This window comes from Poeciliopsis prolifica, unplaced genomic scaffold (genome assembly GCF_027474105.1).
Source record: "Poeciliopsis prolifica strain line A6 unplaced genomic scaffold, Auburn_PproV2 SCAFFOLD125, whole genome shotgun sequence".
Taxonomy (NCBI): Eukaryota; Metazoa; Chordata; class Actinopteri; order Cyprinodontiformes; family Poeciliidae; genus Poeciliopsis; species Poeciliopsis prolifica.
The window spans coordinates 620,835-645,000 of NW_026562500.1; the positions used below are offsets into that span (position 1 = coordinate 620,835).

Sequence of the window (24,166 nt, forward strand, 5' to 3'; positions counted from 1 at the left end):
TGAACCCCATTGTTGTTTATGGATGTCACTAATGTGTCAGATAGAGTACAAAGGTTCTGACCGATTTTATTATTGTTTTAACATTGTTGTTGTGTCCATCCATCCATTTTCTAACACTTCTCCCTGGTGGGGTCGGGAGGTCGGGGGCAAGAGGCGAGGTCACAGGTCGCCAGTCCATCGCAGGTTGTTCAAGTTCTGCTAAAAGGAGTTAGCCTTTCAGCGAAGCTATTCAAGCCTAAAGTAGCATCACGATGCTAAGCATGTAGCAGCTAGCACTAATATTAGCTTCCCCAGTCCATATTTCCAAAGGATTTGTCCAAAGAAAACAAATGTGATTGTTGGAGAACAGATTAGAAACAGGAGCTTTTAAACGATCAGCAGAACCTCAGACACTAAAAACGAAAAGCTTGGAGAAACTGATGAGCTGCATGAAAACAACGCAACAGATTTTAATCCTGAGATAAAAGATGAAATTATCTTTGTCTGGTCTGATCGGGTGTGTGCCTGGGTCTGGTTCTGTTCTGGATCCTTCTGGACCAGAACCAGAGGCTCTGATCAGTCAATCAGGTGTTTTTGTCCTTTACCTGAGAGGGCGCCACGTACCCGGCTGACGGCTACCTCCCGCTGCAGGACCCCCCCACCGCAGACCTGCTGAAGGCCCAGAGGCTGCTGGGATACATCAAGAACGTCCTCTCCACCTCCATCGACGCTCAGGTGCTGCTCTCACCGAACGGTCGGGAAGCCGGTTTGGGTCGACTGAGTTCAGGACGCGTCTTCGTAAAATAAATCCCGTTTGTCCAGCAATCCAGTTTTGGTTTTTGAAAGTTAAATGTTTGGAAAATCTGGGATATTTTCCACCAATTATCTCCTGGTGTTTCCACCGTGCAGAGTGATGTCAGCAGGGCGGCCATCTTGTTGATAAGTGTGTTTTTCTGTTTATTTGGGCTTTGAACTCAGCTCAACTTTACGACAGAAAATCTGAGTTTTTGAGGACAAAGTTGAAACAAAGTGATAATAAACCATTAATATGACCAGAATCCAGTTTTTATATTTGCAGAATTAAGCAATAATTTCATTATGTTATTATTATAAAAAACAACAAAAACTTAAATGGGGAATGTTGAGAATTTTATGAAATTATACGTTGGGATCAGTTTTAAATTTGAACATAAATTATTTTCAGCAGCAGGATTGAGCTGCTTATGTTGAATCTCAATAGAATTTTTATTCAATAAAACAACTTTATTCTTGTAATATTAAGATGATTTTCTGGTAAAACTGTTTCCTTATTCTGCTAATATTGTGTCTATATTCTCATAATTGAACAGAGAAAGGTTGTGAAATAAGTCATTTTTCGAAAATATTTAAATTAATTTGTAATTAACTAACATAATAAAAAAATTGAGTGCCGTATTAAAAACTTTAATATTTACCTGTTGTTCCTGGCCTTCATCTGTGTTCAGGAAGAGAAGCTGCTGGAGAAAGACTGCGCCGTCTGGAGGCTCCAGGGAGATCCGACCGTTCTCATCACTCTGGCTCACATCTTCAACCTGTTTGCTCCGCTCATGGTGAGACAAGCAGCTGCAGCCTTCACCAGAACCTCATGTTCAGCAGCCTGCGGCCCAGATGAGGCTGCAGCGGCTGCTTCCCGCCAGCAGGAGGCGCTGCTGTTACGGCCCTTATGTGTCTGTCTGCAGTGTAAGGTCTACCTGGTGGAGGATGTGCTAATGAACTTCCTGCTGGGAATCCTGGAAGGAGGCGGTTCTGTGGATGAACATCCGCTCATCCAGCAGTTGCTGGACCTCTTCTGGCTGCTGATGGAGGTAAACATGGAGCTGCAACCTCCGACCCGATTGGGCCACCAGGTGGAGCTGCTTCTCCAGGGGGGATCAGGAGCCTCAAGCAAGGCTCTAGAAAACAGAAACTCAGCTTTGGGTTGAGGGAGCGCCCCCTGGAGGATGAAAATGTTGCAGAATCAATTTTTAGGTTTTCCACGTTGCAGCAGGGATTTATTTAGATGTTTCATTATCACCAGTGGGTCCCAGTGTGACTGAGTGTCTCACCAGTGGATCCCAGTGTGACTGAGTGTCTCACCAGTGGGTCCCAGTGTGACTGAGTGTCTCACCAGTGGGTCCCAGTGTGACTGAGTGTCTCACCAGTGGGTCCCAGTGTCACTGAATGTCTCACCAGTGGGTCCCAGTGTGACTGAATGTCTCACCAGTGGGTCTCAGTGTGACTGAATGTCTCACCAGTGGATCCCAGTGTGACTGAATGTCTCACCAGTGGGTCTCAGTGTGACTGAATGTCTCACCAGTGGGTCTCAGTGTGACTGAGTGTCTCACCAGTGGGTCTCAGTGTGACTGAGTGTCTCACCAGTGGGTCCCAGTGTGACTGAATGTCTCACCAGTGGGTCTCAGTGTGACTGAGTGTCTCACCAGTGGGTCCCAGTGTGACTGAATGTCTCACCAGTGGGTCCCAGTGTGACTGAGTGTCTCACCAATGGATCCCAGTGTGACTGAGTGTCTCACCAATGGATCCCAGTGTGACTGAGTGTCTCACCAGTGGGTCCCAGTGTGACTGAGTGTCTCACCAATGGATCCCAGTGTGACTGAGTGTCTCACCAATGGATCCCAGTGTGACTGAGTGTCTCACCAATGGATCCCAGTGTGACTGAGTGTCTCACCAATGGATCCCAGTGTGACTGAGTGTCTCACCAGTGGGTCCCAGTGTGACTGAGTGTCTCACCAATGGATCCCAGTGTGACTGAGTGTCTCACCAATGGATCCCAGTGTGACTGAGTGTCTCACCAGTGGGTCCCAGTGTGACTGAGTGTCTCACCAATGGATCCCAGTGTGACTGAGTGTCTCACCAATGGATCCCAGTGTGACTGAGTGTCTCACCAATGGATCCCAGTGTGACTGAATGTCTCACCAGTGGATCCCAGTGTGACTGATTGTCTCACCAATGGGTCCCAGTGTGACTGAATGTCTCACCAGTGGGTCTCAGTGTGACTGAATGTCTCACCAGTGGGTCTCAGTGTGACTGAGTGTCTCACCAGTGGGTCTCAGTGTGACTGAATGTCTCACCAGTGGGTCTCAGTGTGACTGATTGTCTCACCAGTGGATCCCAGTGTGACTGAGTGTCTCACCAGTGGATCCCAGTGTGACTGAGTGTCTCACCAGTGGGTCCCAGTGTGACTGAGTGTCTCACCAGTACAAACATAGATCAGCTGTAATGATTCTACCTGCTGGTTTCTCATCAAATGTTCTGATTGGTCTAGTTAGTCGGGTCAACAGCATCAGTCATCTTAAGTCTAGCCGGGGGAACTGGACCTTGACCCCAGTGCGACCCAGTCCTGCAGGGTCAAAGTTCATGGTGTTCCCTCTGCCTGCAGGACCACGAGGTGAACGAGTGTCTGAAGCAGCTCATGATGTCCCTGCTGAGGGCGTACCGCTTCTCTCCCATCATCCCAGACCTGGGCTTCCAGGTACGACCCGCTGCCTGCCTTCTCCACCGGGTGGCGCTCTGCACTACAGCTGATCAGACATTGGTTTCTGTTCCAGATCCACTATCTGCGTCTGACCACCGCCATCCTGCGCCACGAGAAGTCCAGGAAGTACCTGCTCAACAACGTCCTATATCCTTCTGAGATGCCCGGTTCCGTTTCCACGCTCAGTCCAGAACCAGCAGCCGATTGGGTCAACTTTCCTTAATGAAGATTACGTTCGATGTTCTGCGTTCAGTGGTCTTCTTCTACATCAAGACTCCTCTGAGAGTCAAGGAGGCGGGGCTGGAGGAGCTGATCCCGACCACCTGGTGGCCCACACACTTCGACAAGGAGGTAAACAGAACCGGTTCCTGTTTTCAGAACGCCTGATGATCCAGAACCAGTCTGTCAGAACAGAAGGGTCAGGTGACCACGTGGTGCAGTTACTACTTCATCCTGCGGGGGTAGAGCGGGATCTGAGCCTCCTCAGTTGTCTGTGTGCTCCTTTCTTTCTGAGCTTCTGGTTCTGCAGGGAAAAGATGAGCGAGAACCCAAAGACGAGAGTTCAGACGAGCGTCTGAGGCGCCGCGCATACGAGAGAGGCTGCCAGCGGCTGAGGAAGAGGATCGAAGGTGTGGCAGATGAGCGGTTCAGGAATATGCTGCTTCTGCAGGTCACTGACCTCTCCTCTGTTCTTCTTCAGTGGTGGAGGACCTGCAGGTCCAGATCCTCAGGTTGCTGCTCAACAACAAGGACAAAAATACGGTAAGTCAGCTTTTTAATTCATAGCAACAATGGAGAGTTGTTTCTGGAGTTAGTTTTCTGATTTAGTTTCCCCTGTTGAGCTTCATGCCAGTGTAGCATTAGATTGATTTTAAAGAAAACATTTGAGCTTTGGAGCCACGGCGGTTTGAGGTTCAAGGGAATTGAGGTTGAGACACATTGATTAGATACTTTGACGTCGAGGCATTTTGACCATCTCTTCCAGGGAGAAGCTTCTCGTTACATTTTCCTCAACAAGTTCAGGAAGTTCCTGCAGGAGAACGCCAGCAACCGCGGGGTAAGGCCATCACTGCGGCTTCACTCAGTCCAGGTTTTATCGTTCGTCTAACTGAACCCGAGTCCAAGTGGCTCAGCAGCGCCCCTGCTGAAGCACCTGGAGTCAAACCTCAAGTTTCTGCTTCTGTTTTGAGATTTTAGAGCTAAAGATGCTTTTAACCACCGTGATGAAGATGACTCCTCTGTCTGTTGTCCTTCATGCTCTGTGTGTGTACGTTTGCGCGCGCATGTGTGTGTGTGTGTCTGTGTGTGCACGTGTGTGTTTGTGCGTGTGTGTGTGTCTCTGTGTGTGCGTGTGTGTGTGCGCGTGTGTTTGTGCGTGTGTGTTTGTGCGTGTGTGTGTGTGTGTGTGTGCGTGTGCGTGTGTGTGTGTCTCTGTGTGTGCGTGTGTGTGTGTGGTGTGTGTGTGTGCGTGTGTGTGTGTGCGTGTGCGTGCGTGCGTGCGTGCGTGCGTGTGTGTGTGTGTGTGCGTGTGTGTGTGTCTCTGTGTGTGCGTGTGTGTGTGTGTGTGTGTGTGTGTGTGTGTGTGTGCGTGTGTGCGTGTGTGTGTGTGTGTGTGTGTGTGTGTGCAGCATCCCACAGCTCTGTGTCCTCCAGAATACATGGTGTGTTTCCTGCACCGCCTCATCACCGCCGTGCGGAGCAGCTGGGACGAAGGAAGCAGGAAGAGTCTCAGCAGCCTCAGCAGCGAAGGTACAATTCATCATCATCATCACAGAGTGATGAAGGTGACTTCAAGAATAGCAGAGCCTCTGCTGCTTCACCAACAGCTGTATGCAGTCAGAACCGCTGATGAGCTGACGTCTCCTAACGAGCTTCCTGTCCCTCCATTGTTGTCTCCTAACGAGCTTCCTGTCCCTCCCTCGTCTCCTAACGAGTTTCCTGTCCCTCCGTTGTCTCCTAACGAACTTCCTGTCCTTCCCTCGTCTCCTAACGAGCTTCCTGTCCCTCCCTTGTCTCCTAACAAGCTTCTTGTCCTTCCCTCGTCTCCTAACAAGCTTCTTGTCCTTTCCTCGTCTCCTAACAGAGCTTCCTGTCCCTCCCTTGTTGTCTCCTAATGAGCTTGCTGTCCTTTCCTCGTCTCCTAACAGAGCTTCCTGTCCCTCCCTTGTTGTCTCCTAACGAGCTTCCTGTCCCTCCCTCATCTCCTAACAAGGTTCCTGTCCTTCCCTCGTCTCCTAACGAGCTTCCTGTCCCTCCCTCGTTGTCTCTGTCTCCAGACGCCTATGTTCCTCCCCAGCTCTTCTACAACGGGAAGGTGGATTACTTTGACCTGCAGAGACTGGGAGGACTCCTGTCCCACCTAAAGAAGACTCTTAAAGGTGAGGCGTTCTGTCTCTGAGTCCTCTGCTGTCGTGCCCCGCCAGTCTCATTGCTGCTGGTCTTCCAGACGACCTCGCCACTAAGGCCAACATCATCATCGACCCCGCGGAGATCCAGGCCGCGTCGATGGACGACCTGGACGAAGACGAGGAGAGCGGAGCCGCTCAGGTTTGTTACGATCATCCAAACCATCCTGGGCCCGTCAGAACCCGACAGAACCCAATTCAGAATCAGCTGGGCGATAAACCAATTTTATCCATTAGTTGGAACTTTTGGTTTTTGGAGAGTCAAATCTGGATTTTTTACCACCAGTGGCCTCGTTGGTTTGCTTAGCTCAGTGATGTCACACCCATGGCGGCCATCTTGTTTCACAAACTGATTTTTGGTCGACTCTGACGGAGTATCAGAGCCAGGATACGTCTTTGTATTAAAAGATGTTAAGATGACAGAAAAAGTAAAAATATTCCTGGATAATTATAATGTATGTTATGGGAAAACGTCTCCAGTAAAACTATTGAAACCCATAACTAGACTTAAAAACAACAAATCAAACAATACAATTAAAATGAATATCAATTATTTGCACTTTTGTTCAATCCAAATTAAGCTCCATCATTAATTAAATTAATAACTGTCTCAGATCTGTTAGAGCGTCCGCTAAAACGCCTGCTCTCCTCCCGTCCTGTCAGAGGCCTTTCGGAGCAGCGGCGATGGGCGGAGCCCTGGCCCGACCCAGCTGGTTGAGTTCTCCCACTCTGGGCCGGGCCAACCGGTTCCTGAGCACGGCGGCCGTCAGCCTGATGACGCCGCGGCGGCCGCTGTCCCAGCCAGAGAAGGTGAAGGTCCGGACGCTGGCGGTGGAGCAGCGCACCGAGGACGACAGTGAGTGGTTCCTCCGCAGCATCCGGCTGAACCGCCGCAGGCTGAACCGCCGCAGGCTGAACCGCCGCAGGCTGAACCGCCGCAGGCTGAACCGCCGCAGGCTGAACCGCCGCAGGCTGAACCGCCGCAGGCTGAACCGCCGCAGGCTGAACCGCCGCAGGCTGAACCGCCGCAGGCTCCAGCTTCCTGTTTCCTGTCTCCTCTCTCCCACGCAGTCGAGGGTAGCCACGGAAACGACGGGCTGTTGCTGGGGCGACCGCAGGAGGAGCCCGACCAGCCAATCACAGACAAGTCTCTGCTGGAGATCATCGACGGCATCGTGATGATGTACAACCTGAGCGTCCATCAGCAGCTGGGAAAGGTCAGTCTGGTCTCGCGTCTTATTGATGCGTCAGTGCAGCGGCCATATTGGTGAGGGACCGGCCTCTCTGCCTGAGGAACTGAGCAGAAACACATATTTTCATCTCGATTCTGCTGAAAATACCTCAGTTCACTTTAAATAAAGCAAACTTATAAGTAACATTTTAGTATCCATATTCATGAAACATTTCTAATTGTGCTTATTTTTTCCAATTTCCCATAAGAGAAATAATCTGCCAGTGGAACTAGTCATTTTTCATCAATGTTAAGTTTTAAAACAAGCTTCTATATTTTTCTGAGGTAGTTAGTTTTCTCTTATTTCAAATATATTTGGAGTAGAAACTAGAATAAAATACATTAGTAAGATCTGGTGATTTTTGCAGTGTATCGCTGCTTGAAATCCTTGAAAAAGTGAAAGAGCCCTGGATGCCTCACTGCAGCGGCCATATTGGTGAGGGCTCCTGCTCCCTGCTGGTTCTGGAGGTTTCGTCTTGTGCAGTCAGACCCAGAGAGGTTCTGACTGGGTCACAGTGGAAACGTGATGTTCGATCGGTCCAGGTTGGTGAGGTTCGGTAACCCGGTCCTGTCCCCTGCAGATGGTGGTGGTGGCAGACGAGGTCCATGAGTACGCTGTGGCTCTGAAGGACACCGAGGAGAAGATCGCTCGCTGTCCCGCCAGAGTGAGTCCAGAACACGCTGCGTTTCTGATCTTGTTCAGTTCTTGTGCTGACCCGCTTGGGTTGTGGACTCCAGAGAAACCGGACTCTGATCCTGAAGCCCGGTTCTGCTGGTTCCTGTTCTGCAGTGACTCTGGGTTGTGTTTCAGCGCGCAGACATCCTGGACGAGCTGCAGAAGAGCGAGAAGGTTTTTGCAGAGAAGTTGAACCACCTGAGCCGCCGGCTGGCCTGGATCAACGCCACCATCTACTCCAAGGTGACCCGACTGGTCCGGACCTCCCGGTTCTGGTCGGTGTGCGGCTCTAACATCCTGTGTGTGTTCAGGAGAAGATGCTGGACGTCTACTGGCTGCTGTGCGTCTGCATCCGGACCATCGAGCACGCCGACAACACGGCGTCGCTGTTCGCCTTCACGCCGGAGTTCTACCTCAACGTGGCCATGAACCTACAGCGCCCTGAAGAACTACTTCAGCCCCGCCAACAGTATGGACGAGCTGCCAGGTACCGACCCGACCGGTCCAGACCGGTTCTGATGGAAAACTATCCGTCACCAGAGAGTTCTCGACAGAACAGTAAAATATAGCTGAAGCGTCGTGTCGCTGTGACTCAGAATGACTCCGCCCACAACGTCACCTGATTGACTTTGCGGTCATGAGTGAACTTTTTTTTCAGGTTACGAGGAAACGCTGACTCAGCTCGCTGCCATCCTCGCCAAGCACTTTGCAGACCCACGCATCGTTGGGACAGGTAACAGGAAGACATGCGGTTGAGTGTTACTACAAAATAAAAGCTCTTTGAAATGAGATGACGTCATTAATCAGCTGGTATTCATCATTACTAAACTCCTCAGTGTGAAACAGCGCCCCCTACTGTGTGAAATAAGCCCACTGGTTCTGTTCAGAAATCCATAATTAATTAAATCAGATTTAAGGAATCTTTTATTTTGAAGGCTATGGATTCTTAAATTTCAGTTAGACAAAAGGTGACATAATAAAGTATTTTATCTAAAATCATGTGATGTCGTTTAAAATCCAATTCTGCTATGTGTCTGGTCCCGTGTCGTGTTCGGATTGACCTTCAGGTTCTTCAGGTTCGGTTGGTTCCGGCTCAGCTGATAACAAAGACGTTATCAGCTGCAGGACGGTTTATGGTGTCTGGACGCGGCCCGTCTTCCAGCCAGGCTGTTGAAAGCGTCTGCAGAGTGAGAGGTCTGGGAGTGAAGCCAGGGAGAGTGCAGGAATTCAATTCAGTTTTATTGATGTAGCTCCGATTCATAACAAATGGCGTCTCCAGGCACCTTACAAAAGAAATCTGAGAATGGTGTGACGAGAGTCTGCACACAGGGGGCGCTGCAGGGAGTTAAACTGTAAGTCTAACTCCTCTCTGTTCTCTCAGATATCAAAGATTCCCTGATGCAGGCGCTGGCCAGCTACGTCTGTTACCCACAATCCCTCAGGGCAGTGGAGAGGATCCCAGAGGAGCAGTGAGTCTTAATTTGTTTTCTAATGTGAAACAAAACCAGAACCAGAACCCGCTGGCAGAAAAACTGAAGTAAAACTGATATTTTGTTTTCTACACAAAATTGAGAATTTAATTTTGAGAAAGAAAACAAGCTGTACAGGAGTTTTGGTGATGTCATCCTGCTAAAACAAGACCTGAGATCTTCAGGTGAGCTTTACCTGTTCTGATGCAGATGATGGGTTCTGGTTTCAGGCGAGTGGCCATGATGAGGAACCTTCTGGCTCCGTATGAGCAGAGACCCTGGGCTCAGACCAACTGGATCCTGGTCCGACTCTGGAGGGTGAGCACACACACACACACACACACACACACACACACACACACACACACACACACACACACACACACACACACACACACACACACACACACACACACACAGAGACACACACAGACACACACACAGACACACACACAGAGACACACACAGAGACACACACACACACACACACACACACACACACAGACACACACACAGAGACACATACACACACACACACAGACATACACACACACACACACACACACATACACACACACAGACACACACACAGAGACACACATACACACACACACACACACAGACACACACACAGAGACACACATACACACACACACACACAGACACACACACAGAGACACACACACAGAGCCGTGCTTCTTCTCAGTCAGTTTTGTCTTATTTCAGGTGTACTAAGATATAAATATATTTTTTGCAGTTTCTCTTATTTCTGTTGGTGATGCATTCAATGACCAGCCATTGAATGCATCACCATTCAATGACCAGCCATTGAATGCATCACCATTCAATGACCAGCCATTGAATGCATCACCATTCAATGACCAGCCAAAAACTTATGGAGTAGAAATGAAGCCAAAACTGTACAAAGATAAAAGTATTTAACATAAACAGAAAAATAATTCATTGTCTATAAAAGTAGAGTCGAAGGAGGAAATAGTGCCACCTGCAGGCAGGAGGTGAACGTTTCTCCAGAAGATGTGTGTGAATGTGCTGCTCCTCTTCCTCTCTAACAGCCGCTCTTCCTCCTGTGTGTCAGGGCTGCGGGTTCGGCTACAGGTACACCCGCCTGCCTCACCTGCTGAAGACCAAACCCGAGGACGCCAACCTGCCCAGCCTGCAGAGTAGGTCCTGGCGTCAGTGTGTCCCCGTTCTGCTCTCTGCTGGTCTGAATGGAGCAGAACTGGGTCTGTGGGCGGGAACCGGGCCGAACCGGACCGATGCTGCTTCAGCAGCAGAGCTGTTTGTCTGAATCTGGAGCAGCTGTGAATTAATGATGAGAGGAAGTTTTGCCAGATAACCGTCAGAGGAAGAGCTGCAGTCGCTCCATCCCGACCGTTTGACGTTTCGCTGAATCAGATCCAGTTTCAGGTTCCAGAAATAAATCCAATCGTCTCAGCAGGTTATTTTTACTGCTGTGTGTGTGTGTGTGTGTGTGTGTGTGTGTGTGTGTGTGTGTGTGTGTGTGTGTGTGTGTGTGTGTAGGTGTGTGTGTGTAGGTGTGTGTGTGTGTGTGTGTGTGTGTGTGTGTGTGTGTGTAGGTGTGTGTGTGTGTGTGTGTAGGTGTGTGTGTGTGTGTGTTGGAGTTTATTTCTGGAAACACAAACATCAGCTTCCTCTTTCAAAACTTTTGTTCTCACATATTAAATAAATCTGTAGGTTCTGGTTCTGGTTCTGGTTCTGGTCGTCCTACAGAACCATCCCAAAACTTCATGAGTCTGTTGTAACGATAAAGTGATCAGCACTTTATCACGTTTTATTTGTGATTTCATGATCGATGGCTCAACAGAAACGTTCCCATTTTTAATGAGTTTTGCAACTAATCATTATTCCAGTAATCAATTATTCTGATGATTAATCTGAAAATTAAATTGTCACAATCTGCAGGTTTTGTTATTTAACTGTTCAAGCCACATAAAAATGCAAATAAACAAATAATTTAATTCCTTTTCTAAAGAAAATGTTAAAACTCTCTTTCAGTAAAATAATTCCTGTAGTGAAAGTTGATCGTAAAGGATCATAAAATCTAAACGATTTTATTAGTATTTTATTACGAGTCTGAATTGAATCAATCGATTACTTAACTAGTTCACATTGATTATTTGAATGTGAATATTTTTTTTGTAATGCGCTTCTTTAGGACACCAGTCACATAAACTTGTGCCACTAAGATTTTCACCATAACGGCACTTCATCATATTTTAAATGTATTTTTACTGATTTTTAAACATCAGCTGGAATCAAAACATAACAAGAAATTTATCACGATGACCCAACATCACGGACCCTCCAGGATCCTCAAACCTTCAGCCATGTTTCTGTTTGGACCTGGTCCTGTTCAGTGTTGACCCGGTTCTGTTCAGTCTGAATGAATCGTCTCTTGTTTTGCTGCATGCTTCTGATCTCCATCTGTTTGCTTCTCTGCATGCCTGTCAGGAGATCTGTCCATTGCTAGTTTCCAGAGTAAGTTCTCTTGTGTTGTGGTGCTGTGTGTGTGTGTGTGTGTGTGTGTCTGTGTGTGTCTGTGTGTGGGTGTGTGCTGTTTGAGTGTGTGTGTATTTGTCCTGAATGTCTGCGTGTGTGTGTGTGTGTGTGTGTGTGTGTCTGCGTGTGTGTGTGTGCTGTCCATCATGTCAGTGCATGCGCTGTATTACCTGCAGCACGGTTTCTCTTCAGCGGTTCAGTCGGAGGCTGAAGCAGCAGCAAGGCGACCCGGAGAGTCTCAGCATCAAGACAAGGAAAGTTCTGATGGTTCTGGTCGGATCCGGAGTCAAGCCCGTCACAATTAAGCAATAAATCGCGTGATAATTTAAGACGATCTCAATAATTTCTTTTCTGATAATTGATATTTTTGCAGCAAATCATAATCCGTTTTTTTGGATCAGGCGTCTCAACTTGAGCCAAAAAATTAATAAAGAACAATTTGATGTTTTTAAATATAAATGTAATAATTATTGGCAGTTTTAACATTTTCCAGTTTTTTGTTTGTTTCTCATTCGATTGGGAACTACGGAGTCCCTGAGGGGACATGGGGAATTTCTTTTTCTTTTGCGTATCTTCCAGTTTTAACTCTTTGCTAAATTAAAGTTTATTGATCTTTCAGAGGAACTTCCATTATTATTTTTATGTTTATATCTCCAAACAATAGTATTATCGTTTATTGAGATAACTTCGTCCAGAAAAACTTGTTGTGGTGACGGCTGTAGTCTTACGATCCAGACCAACCAGGACCAGAACCAGAACCTGCAGGCTCATTGCAGATGAACAGTCTGCTGCTTTACGATGATGAGGAGGGCGTTCTTCCTCAGGAGCGCTCGCAGCTCGTTCCAGGTCCAGTAGAACAGGGCCCGCTCTGACTGCGTCTCTTGTCCCGGTTCTGGTCCAGAGCCGTGCCCGTCGCTGCTGCTGCAGAGACACATGGCGGAGCTGCTGAGCATGGACAAAGACATGGCCGCCTCCTTCCTCAACAGCGTCCTGAACCAGCTCAACTGGGCCTTCTCCGAGTTCATCGGCATGCAGGAGGTGAGGCCGACCAGAACCAGAGCCGGGTCCAAAGCAGGGCACAGGGTTCAGCAGAAACTGCACGAGATTAGAGGTTCTGGTTCCGCTATGCTCACAGTTAGAGGGGAGGAGAAGTGGGCCCAGGAACCAGCCCTGAGGTTCTCCACCACGCTGCTTGGTTCTTCCTGGTTTCCTGTTTCCTTTAAATGTTTCAGATCATTAAAACAAGCTAAATATTTGTTTTGATGTAAACAGTATTCAGCTTCTAAAGGGCTGTTTTTTATCTTCCCATCGTGTTTTAACATTTTTCTCTGATCAGAAACGAACCTGCAGTGTTTGATTCTCCATGGCAACCATTGAGCTGCAAAACGCCTGGGTGGAAATAGCCCCGCCTCCAAGGTGCAGCTCCTCCCACACTCAGCTCCTTCAGACTAGCCAGCAGCAATTAGCAACCAGTTGGTGGAACTGCTGCTCAGAGCAACGCTGGTAAAAACGTTAAAGGGTTAACAGAGGAGCCATGTTGGGATGACTTCCTGGAGGCGGAGCTTCAGAGAGAGCAGGAGTTTTTAAAGAGACAGAGGCCCAATTTCAAGGCTTTAAGTTACAAAGTAATATTTCTTTTAAGTCATATTTGATACACACAGCATTTGTATAAGACCTGAAGGTTACAGAGTTACTTATTGATTTATAAATTGGCTACATGTGGTTGGAAAACACAATACTGGCCCTTTAAATGAAGTTTAGAAGCTCCTGGTTCAGTTTCCAGCCGCATAGCAAGCCGAAAATAAAACTAGAGCTACTACAGGGTGGTTTAAGTCAGGGGTGTCCAAAATGAGGCTGGAGGGCCCCTGGTGGCCCTGGAAATAATTTTCTTTGGCCCTGACCATAAGTCACAAATATTTATCCAACAAAATAGAAAACAACTGACCCAAAAAATATGGAAGTTTTCCATGTTTCGTTTTAATAACTCAGCAGTTTGAAGGTGTTTTTGCTTTAATGATTTAATTATTGTTGATGTGAAACAAAAACAACAAAATGTCAAAATTACGTTTTGTATTCTAAATTTATTGAAATATGAACTACCTTAAGTTTAATTTGTTTGTTTTAGACACAAATTTTGATTAGATCAAAGCAAATTCATGTGTTTGAATGGCCTAGTCAAAGTCTTCTGAAGAGTATTAGAGGCACAACTTGAAATTCTCGTTCCAGTCTGACTGATCCAGACGGGCCGGTATTGGTTCTGGAGCAGTTGATGAATAATGTGGGCCTGGAGTCTCAGACGGGTTCTGTAGATCCAGAACCACCGGCCCGGTTCTGAACACTCCTCCCGGTTTTTATTGGTTCTGTTTGGTTCCGGTCCAGATCCAGCAGGCCGCGGAGCGCCCAGAGAGGAACTTTGTGGACACCCGTCAGCTGAAGGTGAGCCCACCATCGTGCTGGTTCTGGCTCTGGTTCTGGTTCTGACCCATGCTGTGGATCTGGGCCCAGGTGTGTGCGACCTGCTTCGACCTTTCCGTCAGCCTGCTCAGGGTTCTGGAGATGACCGTGACTCTGGTTCCGGAGATCTTCCTGGACTGGACCCGGCCGTCGGCGGAGCTGCTGCTGAGGCGGCTCGCCCAGGTCAGACCCGACCCGATCCGGTCCGGTTCGGTCCGGTTCGGTTGTTTCAGCTGTCCTGCTCTGTCTGCAGCTGCTGAACCAGGTTCTGAACCGAGTCACGGCCGAGAAGAACCTGTTCGATCGGGTCGTTAACCTGCGTCTGCCAGGTAAGCCCCGCCCCGTTCGACCCGACCACACAGAACCGACCCGATCTGACTGGACCCGTCCCAGATTAACAATGGTTCCCATGGTGACACTGGTGGAGGTCCTCAGAAGGAACCAGACATCCTGGTACAAACGGATCAGAACCGAGTCACAGCAGAACTCCTCCTCCTCGTCAGGGCTCTGTGGAAGGTCAAAGGTCACATCAGGGCTGACGGGTTCTGTGGTCTGCAGGTCTGGAGAGCGTGGACCACTACCCGATCCTGGTGGCCGTGACGGGAATCCTGGTCCGAATCCTGGTGGACGGAGACAAACAGGGGTAGGAGAACTGGGAGAACTGGGTGGACTGGGAGAACTGGGTGAAGTGGGAGAACTGGGAGAACTGGGTGAAGTGGGGAGAACTGGGTGAACTGGGAGAACTGGGTGGACTGGGAGAACTGGGTGAACTGGGAGAACTGGGAGAACTGGGTGAACTGGGAGAACTGGGTGAACTGGGAGAACTGGGTGGACTGGGAGAACTGGGTGAACTGGGAGAACTGGGAGAACTGGGTGAACTGGGTGAAGTGGGAGAACTGGGTGAACTGGGTGAACTGGGAGAACTGGGTGAACTGGGAGAACTGGGTGAACTGGGAGAACTGGGTGAACTGGGTGAACTGGGAGAACTGGGTGGACTGGGTGAACTGGGAGAACTGGGTGGACTGGGAGAACTGGGAGAACTGGGTGAACTGGGTGAACTGGGAGAACTGGGTGGACTGGGAGAACTGGGTGGACTGGGAGAACTGGGAGAACTGGGTGAACTGGGAGGACTGGGAGAACTGGGTGGACTGGGAGAACTGGGAGAACTGGGTGGACTGGGAGAACTGGGAGAACTAGGAGAACTGGGAGAACTGGGTGAACTGGGAGAACTGGGTGAACTGGGAGAACTGGGTGAACTGGGTGAACTGGGAGAACTGGGTGGACTGGGAGAACTGGGTGGACTGGGAGAACTGGAGAACTGGATGGACTGGGAGAACTGGAAGAACTGGGTGGACTGGGAGAACTGGGAGAACTGGGTGAACTGGGAGAACTGGGAGAACTGGGTGGACTGGGAGAACTGGGAGAACTGTATGGACTGGGAGAACTGGGAGAACTGGGAGAACTGTATGGACTGGGAGAACTGGGTGGACTGGGAGAACTGGGTGGACTGGGAGAAACTGGGAGAACTGGGAGAACTAGGAGAACTGGGAGAACTGGATGGACTGGGAGAACTGGGTGAACTGGGAGAACTAGGAGAACTGGGAGAACTAGGAGAACTGGGAGAACTGGATGGACTGGGAGAACTGGTGAACTGGGAGAACTGGGTGAACTGGGAGAACTGGGTGAACTGGGAGAACTGGGAGAACTGGGTGAACTGGGAGAACTGGGTGAACTGGGAGAACTGGGAGAACTGGGTGAACTGGGAGAACTGGGTGAACTGGGAGAACTGGGAGAACTGGGTGAACTGGGAGAACTGGGAGAACTGGGAGAACTGGGTGGGGGCAGCTGACTGTTTTTCTAGATTCTAACTGCTGTCTGGGTTCACCGTCAGACCGGTTTGGAGCTTTTCTTTTGATCTGATTCCCTCCATCAAAACAAAGCTGCAGTTGCTTCAATTGTTTTGTGCATTGTCCTTTAATCTCCATGGCAACCGTCCAGCTGCAGAACACCAGGGTGGGCTTAGCCCCGCCTTCGAGGCGCAGCTCCTCCTCAGAGGTAAAATTGTTCAAGGGTTAGTGGAGGAGCCGTGTTGGGATGATTTCCTGGAGGCGGAGCTTCAGAAGGACCAGGAGTTTTTAAAGAGACAGAGGCCCGATTTCTATTTAGATCAGGAAATTATTTTTATATGGACTGAAGGTAACACGGTTACTGGATTCTGTTATAAAATGGCACCATGTGCCTGGAAAACATTGTACTGCCCCTTTAAATCTTTACTTTCCAAAAACACTAATTTAATTTGTTTAGCTTCGCCTTGCGTGACATGGAGTCCAGAAAGTTTCTGGAATAAACGTTTCCATCACATGAGAGGAGCGGCCATATTGAAACAAAACTGAAACATGACTGGAGTTTTGTTTTGGATGCATTTTGGACGTCTTGTGTTTTGCATTTGTCCATGCAGACAGGTGGGCAGCAGGCCTCTGCTGACGTCTGTCGGCTCTGACTCACTGTTGGTCCTGTCAGCCTGCAGAGCCGCTTCACTCTGAGTGCTTCTCTAAATGTCAGACTGCTCCTTTAAAGAGCCCGAGTGTTTGGAGGCGGTCTGGTTCCCTGAAGGTCAGGGAGCAACGCCTCCTCTCTGGGTCCTGGAGCTTCTGTCTGTCCAGCCTTTATCATTTTTTATTCATCGTGAACTCTGACCCTGGCTGGGCGAATCTTTAGCAGGGCTAACTTGGTGCTCAGCTAGTCCTGCTAAAGGGTCAGACCCAGTAATTAGGTTTACTAATGCACTAAATATTATAAATATAATACTAACTCACAGATACACAAACTTTCTGAATGATCACATCTTTGGTTTTCCTCAAGCCAAGATTTCATCACAGGAAAAATGTTTCAAGTTTTTACATTTTTACACGCAGGAGCAATACGTTTTATGAAATATGAAGAAGCTGACCAGACGACTTTCTACGTAGTTCAGAGATCCTCTAGTGACTGAATCTGTTTTATGTTTCTACAAATGAACTTAACGCATCAAGAGGTAACTTATCGATAAACATTCATTTAAGAAAACAGAAATTACAACAAATTTCAAAATCCATTCGATTTTGTTTGCCCCTGATTAGAGGGGGATGAGACTTTTTGGACAAAATAATGGACAAAATGGCTTTTTGTCCATTATTTTTGTTGTTTGGTTGAACCATGAGGCGTTAATGGGATCATGCTGTCATTCAAAATGAAATAAATATGAAATATGAGAGAATATCATGGCATTCATCCGCCGCAGAGCACCTGCACAGGACTCATTTCAAACAATTAAGGTTTGGTTTTTATGCTTTTAGAAATGTTATTAATGTGATTCTCAAATTTTAGCTGTGGTCAAAGAATAACAAAATATTTTAATTCTGCTCCATGTTGATAATTTAATTCTGCAGATGAATTAGAAAATGCTCTTGTATGTGTTTTCTAATCAAAAAGCACGTTGACTCTGTTTTACTCAAACTGATCACTAACTGGTTATTGATCAGCTGAAGGTTCATTCAGACAAAACATCTTCAGATGAATCTGATTAATCGTGTTGTGGCCATTTCTGTTTCATCTTTTATAAATCATACAATGTATCCATTTAGTTTTTCTCTGGGCATTTAGAACATACTTCAGTTACTTTAGTACCAAAACCTGTCATTCGTATTCATGTTGGGATTGTTCAGATTATGTTGGGAACCTATAAAAGTTTAGTGGAGACCTTTTATTTGTCAAATGTGCAGAAAATTTTGTAAGGTGATTTTTAAACTTGAAACATCAGATAAAGTCCACATTTGTTTTGATCCAACTTGTGAGAGATATTTAATAATCCATATTTTGCTAGAAATAAATACATTTTCTACGTATCTCTACCAGTCGAGTTGCAGCCAGACCACATGCCGCCGGACTCTGACCCTAAAACTCGCTTCAGTTAAACTCGGTTCAACCAACGCATCGAGCTCAGGCTCGTTAAACGTTTCTATCTGAGGAAACCCGGCAGGTTGCATCAGGTTGTTGACATGCAGCTCGAGGTCAGAGTTCAAACCACTGGACCAGTCCACCTCTCACCAGAACCTCAGGGTCGAACCGGCAGGAAGGAAGGGAAGGCTTGGATTTAAATGTTATTTCTGACCTCAGTCCAGCTTCCTCTTCCTCGGGCTTCGCCCCGTGTGAGTTTGCTCCTGAGATTGTCTTCATCAGTCCAACTGAGCCTCATGGGTCCAGTAGGCCCCGCCCCCCGCTGTGAGACAGATCGATGGAGCTCATTATGATCCATCAGCTGCGGCTCGGAGAGGCAGCTCTCAGCTCTCAGCCTGCCTCAGATTAGATTCAGCTCCAGGGTAATTAGCTTAGCAGCTTCACAGAATCAGAGACCGCCGCGCGCAGCCTGCTGGCTTTTTCCATCACAGCGCCGTAGTTTTCCAGGACGTAGACCCAGCCCGCTGGGGAACGCCAGTCTGCTGCTGAGGTCTGCAGATCAGCTGAATTCAGTCCTGAGTTTTACCTGCAGGTTTATTCTGCAGTCTGGACCCAGTTCTGTTTCAGCAGAACCGGTGTGTTCTGATAAATCAGTGCATCCACTGTTTCATGATGACTCTGCAAAACGGTAAAGGTCATTTTATTTATATAGCACATTTCAGCAACAAGACAAAGTGCTTCACAAGATTTAAAAGGAAATACAAACGAAAGAGCAAAAGAAGCGAAAGCTAATAATGTTGATCCAAAGTAAATAAACTGGATACTCCTATTCAGGGTCGGTAGATAATATAAGTAAGTGTCCTCTGGTCTACTTCCTTTTCTGGGTTGGGAGAATAAGACTCTAAAAATAGGTGCTAAGGTCGTTTTCTGGATTCAAAGTTCTAATCCTTTTCTGGGTTGCTAAATCAGTTAAGTTAGTAAGTATCCTCTGGACTTCTAGGATGATAGATGTGTAAATATTCTCTGGACTTTCTAAGTATGCTCTAAATTTGTAAAAGTAATGGTACTAAACAGTTTCTAAGTTTGTTCTAATTCCTTTTCTGGGTTGCAATAAAAGGAGTCTCTGAGTAATAATCTAATATTGGTAAAATAGTGAGAACTCTACAGTTTATAATGAAACAAAAAGAGGAATGACACATTAGGGCACATGGCAACATTCACATAAACCAAAGGGCAGAGCAAAGATGAGTGAAGGCGGTGACATCACAGGGCATGAAACCACGTCGCTCAGCCTCCCGGCTGCAGTCCGATATGATGTCGTTATCGAGGCATGTCCTTGGAGCGCTCAGCTCCACAGCTGCATGAATAACAGGAGGTGAGAAGGAATGTTATGTTTACAGATCTTCAAGGAATTTAGAAATGTGTAGCATTCAGATATAGAATGTTTTAGGTCGGGTAGATTATAAATTTCAGTCTCCTTGATAGTCTCTCCGATCCATCTCAGTTCCCAGTCATCCAAATTAGTTTGGTCGTTCCACTGAACTGATGCTAGCAACTTCTCCAGGATCGATTCCATCCCACAGTGAGTTTTCAGTCCTCAGCTTGGCTGCAAGTCTCTTTGTGGGAATGACGAAAATTTGCACAAGATCAACAGATCTGCACATTTTTCACGCTAATTTGGAGTTATAAAATTTTCCACCCAAAAGCTTTGGATTGCGTGATGCTGACTCCCACCTGCAGGTGGCGGCGTTCCTCTTCTGCTCCGCTGCTGCCTCAACTTTCTGTCTGCTTATCTTCTGCGATCGATGTCACGAGTAGCAAACATTGATATCTTACTTGTTACTTGTTTGTTAGGTTTCTTATTTTATGTTTACTAAGATATTTTTGTTCCAACTAGACAAAAAGTACCTGGTGAAAGTTTGTTTTTGCAGAGCGTGACATTACTATACTTGAAAAATCTCTTTAAAACCACGTAGATAATGTTGAAATTAGGAATAATCTTGTAAGTTTGAATTGGGCAGAATTTAACTGCAAAAAGCTTCTCAAAATACGTAAAAAAATAGAAGACAAGATGTTTTGTTAAAGTTGAAATAAATCTACTAGGTTATAAAATACAGAATTATCAACTTAAATCAAGCAGCTATAAGTTGATCTTTATTAATTCAAGCGCACTAAGATATTTGCACTAGAAACTACAGAAATACTTGGTAAGATTTTGCATTTTTGCAGTGAAACGTCAGACCGTGGGATCAGAGTTGTTGTCATGACGACGCAGTCACGTGACCACATACAACCAGAACCTGAAATAATCTGAGCCGCTCGTCTTTCCTTCATCGTGACGTTTATGAGGAGGCGTCACCTCGTTTCCCAGCATGCAGTGCTCTAGCCTTCAGATTACCCACAATCCCCTGTGTGCTCTGACTCTGTGACAGCTGCTGCTTTCATGCAAACTGTGATGAAGACGACTGTGATGAAGACGACTGTGATGAAGACGACTGTGATGAAGACGACTGTGATGAAGACTGTGATGAAGACTTTCTGCTTTCCTCATGCATGTTGACGAAAGCCTCCCAGCTTCTGTCAGGAGGAGGATGAGGAGGATGAGGAGGATGAGGAGGATGAAGGGCTACTGATGGAGGGAGGAGGGGAGAGACGGATAGATCTGAGGAAGAGGAGGAGGATGAAGAGGAGAAGAGGAACAGAGCGTTAGCTTTAGCAGAACTTTATGCAGTTCATTTCAGCTGGAGTCCAGTTCTGGTTCTGATGGTTCTGGTTCTGCAGTCCAACATCTGAAGCAAAGGTCTGCACCTCCAGAACTGCTGAGTCAGATGGGTCAGAACCAGAACCATGCACCGAGCTGGAACCATGAACTGGTGGTGAGCTGGTTCTGTTGGGAGTTCTGGAACCATTGAACTGGTTCTGGTGGAGTTCTGGAACCATTGAACTGGTTCTGTTGGGAGTTCTGAACCATTGAACTGGTTCTGGTGGAGTTCTGGAACCATTGACTGGTTTCTGTTGGGAGTTCTGGAACCATTGAACTGGTTCTGGTGGAGTTCTGGAACCATTGAACTGGTTCTGTTGGGAGTTCTGGAACCGTTGAACTGGTTCTGGTGGAGTTCTGGAACCGTTGAACTGGTTCTGGTGGAGTTCTGAACAATTGAACTGGTTCTGGTGGAGTTCTGGAACCATTGAACTGGTTCTGTTGGGAGTTCTTGAACCATTGAACTGGTTCTGGTGGAGTTCTGGAACCGTTGAACTGGTTCTGGTGGAGTTCTTGAACCATTGAACTGGTTCTGGTGGGAGTTCTTGAACCATTGAACTGGTTCTGGTGGGAGTTCTTGAACATTGAACTGGTTCTGTTGGGAGTTCTTGAACCATTGAACTGGTTCTGGTGGGAGTTCTTGAACCATTGAACTGGTTCTGTTGGGAGTTCTTGAACCATTGAACTGGTTCTGGTGGAGTTCTGGAACCATTGAACTGGTTCTGGTGGAGTTCTGGAACCATTGAACTGGTTCTGTTGGGAGTTCTTGAACCATTGAACTGGTTCTGGTGGAGTTCTGGAACCATTGAACTGGTTCTGTTGGGAGTTCTTGAACCATTGAACTGGTTCTGTTGGGAGTTCTGGAACCATTGAACTGGTTCTGTTGGGAGTTCTGGAATCGTTGAACTGGTTCTGTTGGGAGTTCTGGAACCATTGAACTGGTTCTGTTGGGAGTTCTGGAACCATTGAACTGGTTCTGTTGGGAGTTCTGGAACCATTGAACTGGTTCTGGTGGAGTTCTGGAACCATTGAACTGGTTCTGGTGGGAGTTCTGGAACCGTTGAACTGGTTCTGTTGGGAGTTCTGGAACCATTGAACTGGTTCTGTTGGGAGTTCTGGAACCATTGAACTGGTTCTGTTGGGAGTTCTGGAACCATTGAACTGGTTCTGTTGGGAGTTCTGGAACCATTGAACTGGTTCTGGTGGAGTTCTGGAACCATTGAACTGGTTCTGGTGGGAGTTCTGGAACCGTTGAACTGGTTCTGTTGGGAGTTCTGGAACCATTGAACTGGTTCTGTTGGGAGTTCTGGAACCATTGAACTGGTTCTGTTGGGAGTTCTGGAACCGTTGAACTGGTTCTGTTGGGAGTTCTGGAACCATTGAACTGGTTCTGTTGGGAGTTCTGGAACCATTGAACTGGTTCTGTTGGGAGTTCTGGAACCATTGAACTGGTTCTGTTGGGAGTTCTGGAACCATTGAACTGGTTCTGGTGGAGTTCTGGAACCATTGAACTGGTTCTGTTGGGAGTTCTGGAACCATTGAACTGGTTCTGGTGGAGTTCTGGAACCATTGAACTGGTTCTGTTGGGAGTTCTGGAACCGTTGAACTGGTTCTGGTGGAGTTCTGGAACCGTTGAACTGGTTCTGGTGGAGTTCTGGAACAATTGAACTGGTTCTGGTGGAGTTCTGGAACCATTGAACTGGTTCTGTTGGGAGTTCTTGAACCATTGAACTGGTTCTGGTGGAGTTCTGGAACCGTTGAACTGGTTCTGGTGGAGTTCTTGAACCATTGAACTGGTTCTGGTGGGAGTTCTTGAACCATTGAACTGGTTCTGGTGGGAGTTCTTGAACCATTGAACTGGTTCTGTTGGGAGTTCTTGAACCATTGAACTGGTTCTGGTGGGAGTTCTTGAACCATTGAACTGGTTCTGTTGGGAGTTCTTGAACCATTGAACTGGTTCTGGTGGAGTTCTGGAACCATTGAACTGGTTCTGGTGGAGTTCTGGAACCATTGAACTGGTTCTGTTGGGAGTTCTTGAACCATTGAACTGGTTCTGGTGGAGTTCTGGAACCATTGAACTGGTTCTGTTGGGAGTTCTGGAATCGTTGAACTGGTTCTGTTGGGAGTTCTGGAACCATTGAACTGGTTCTGTTGGGAGTTCTGGAACCATTGAACTGGTTCTGTTGGGAGTTCTGGAACCATTGAACTGGTTCTGGTGGAGTTCTGGAACCATTGAACTGGTTCTGGTGGGAGTTCTGGAACCGTTGAACTGGTTCTGTTGGGAGTTCTGGAACCATTGAACTGGTTCTGTTGGGAGTTCTGGAACCATTGAACTGGTTCTGTTGGGAGTTCTGGAACCATTGAACTGGTTCTGTTGGGAGTTCTGGAACCATTGAACTGGTTCTGGTGGAGTTCTGGAACCATTGAACTGGTTCTGGTGGGAGTTCTGGAACCGTTGAACTGGTTCTGTTGGGAGTTCTGGAACCATTGAACTGGTTCTGTTGGGAGTTCTGGAACCATTGAAACTGGTTCTGTTGGGAGTTCTGGAACCGTTGAACTGGTTCTGGTGTCTGTGGAGCTGATGAACGATTTAGGGCGGCTCTTCAATCTTTGATGCTGCGTGTTTCAGTCTGGGAGAGCAGATCGGTTCTGATCCTCCCGACTCTCAGGATGGTTCTGGTTCTGGTCAGATGTTGGAGCTCAGAGTGTCCCGTCTCCCTGGCTGGATTTCTCTTCGTCCTCCTCTGAATGCTGACCTTTGACCTCTGGCTGCTGGTTTCTGGCCCGACCAATCCGCTCCGCCGGGGTTGCCATGAGAACTTACAGGGGTTGGTCAATGAAACTGAAACGCCTCTCAGGTTAGTGTTGGAGGTTTCATGGCTAACATGGACCAGCCTGGTGGCCGATCTTCATTCATTGCACCAGTAAGAGCAGAGTGTGAAGGTCCAATTAGCCGGGTAAGAGCACAACATTATGGGTGACATACCAGAGTTCAAAAGAGGACAAATTGTTGGTCCACGTCTTGCTGGCGCATCTGTGACCAAGACAGCAGGTCTTTGTGATGTGTCAAGAGCCCCAGTATCCAGGGTAATGTCAGCAAGAAGGACGAACCACATCCAACAGGATTAACTGTGGACGCAAGAGGAAGCTGTTTGAAAGGGATGTTCGGGTTCTAACCGGATTGTATCCAAAAAACATAAAAC

At 47.4% G+C, this 24,166-nt stretch overlaps 1 protein-coding gene and 1 pseudogene across 1 annotated transcript in view; one reads left to right on the forward strand and one right to left on the reverse strand.

Moving 5' to 3' along the window:
• LOC129355126 (E3 ubiquitin-protein ligase RNF123-like) overlaps positions 1-24,166 on the forward strand; it is a 47,774-nt gene that overhangs the window by 7,952 nt on the left and 15,656 nt on the right. Inside the window, 27 exon segments of the mRNA XM_055024680.1 lie at positions 600-714; positions 1,464-1,568; positions 1,698-1,823; positions 3,395-3,487; positions 3,564-3,637; positions 3,724-3,841; positions 4,020-4,119; positions 4,191-4,252; positions 4,476-4,547; positions 5,119-5,239; positions 5,767-5,868; positions 5,937-6,037; positions 6,559-6,751; positions 6,967-7,112; positions 7,708-7,791; positions 7,938-8,045; positions 8,114-8,232; positions 8,234-8,289; positions 8,461-8,535; positions 9,184-9,271; positions 9,502-9,589; positions 10,368-10,452; positions 12,714-12,850; positions 14,192-14,248; positions 14,318-14,449; positions 14,520-14,595; positions 14,825-14,909. Coding sequence (XP_054880655.1) covers positions 600-714; positions 1,464-1,568; positions 1,698-1,823; positions 3,395-3,487; positions 3,564-3,637; positions 3,724-3,841; positions 4,020-4,119; positions 4,191-4,252; positions 4,476-4,547; positions 5,119-5,239; positions 5,767-5,868; positions 5,937-6,037; positions 6,559-6,751; positions 6,967-7,112; positions 7,708-7,791; positions 7,938-8,045; positions 8,114-8,232; positions 8,234-8,289; positions 8,461-8,535; positions 9,184-9,271; positions 9,502-9,589; positions 10,368-10,452; positions 12,714-12,850; positions 14,192-14,248; positions 14,318-14,449; positions 14,520-14,595; positions 14,825-14,909 — 2,718 coding nt within the window.
• Positions 20,791-24,166, reverse strand: part of LOC129355125 (amphoterin-induced protein 3-like) — an 8,748-nt pseudogene continuing 5,372 nt past the window's right edge.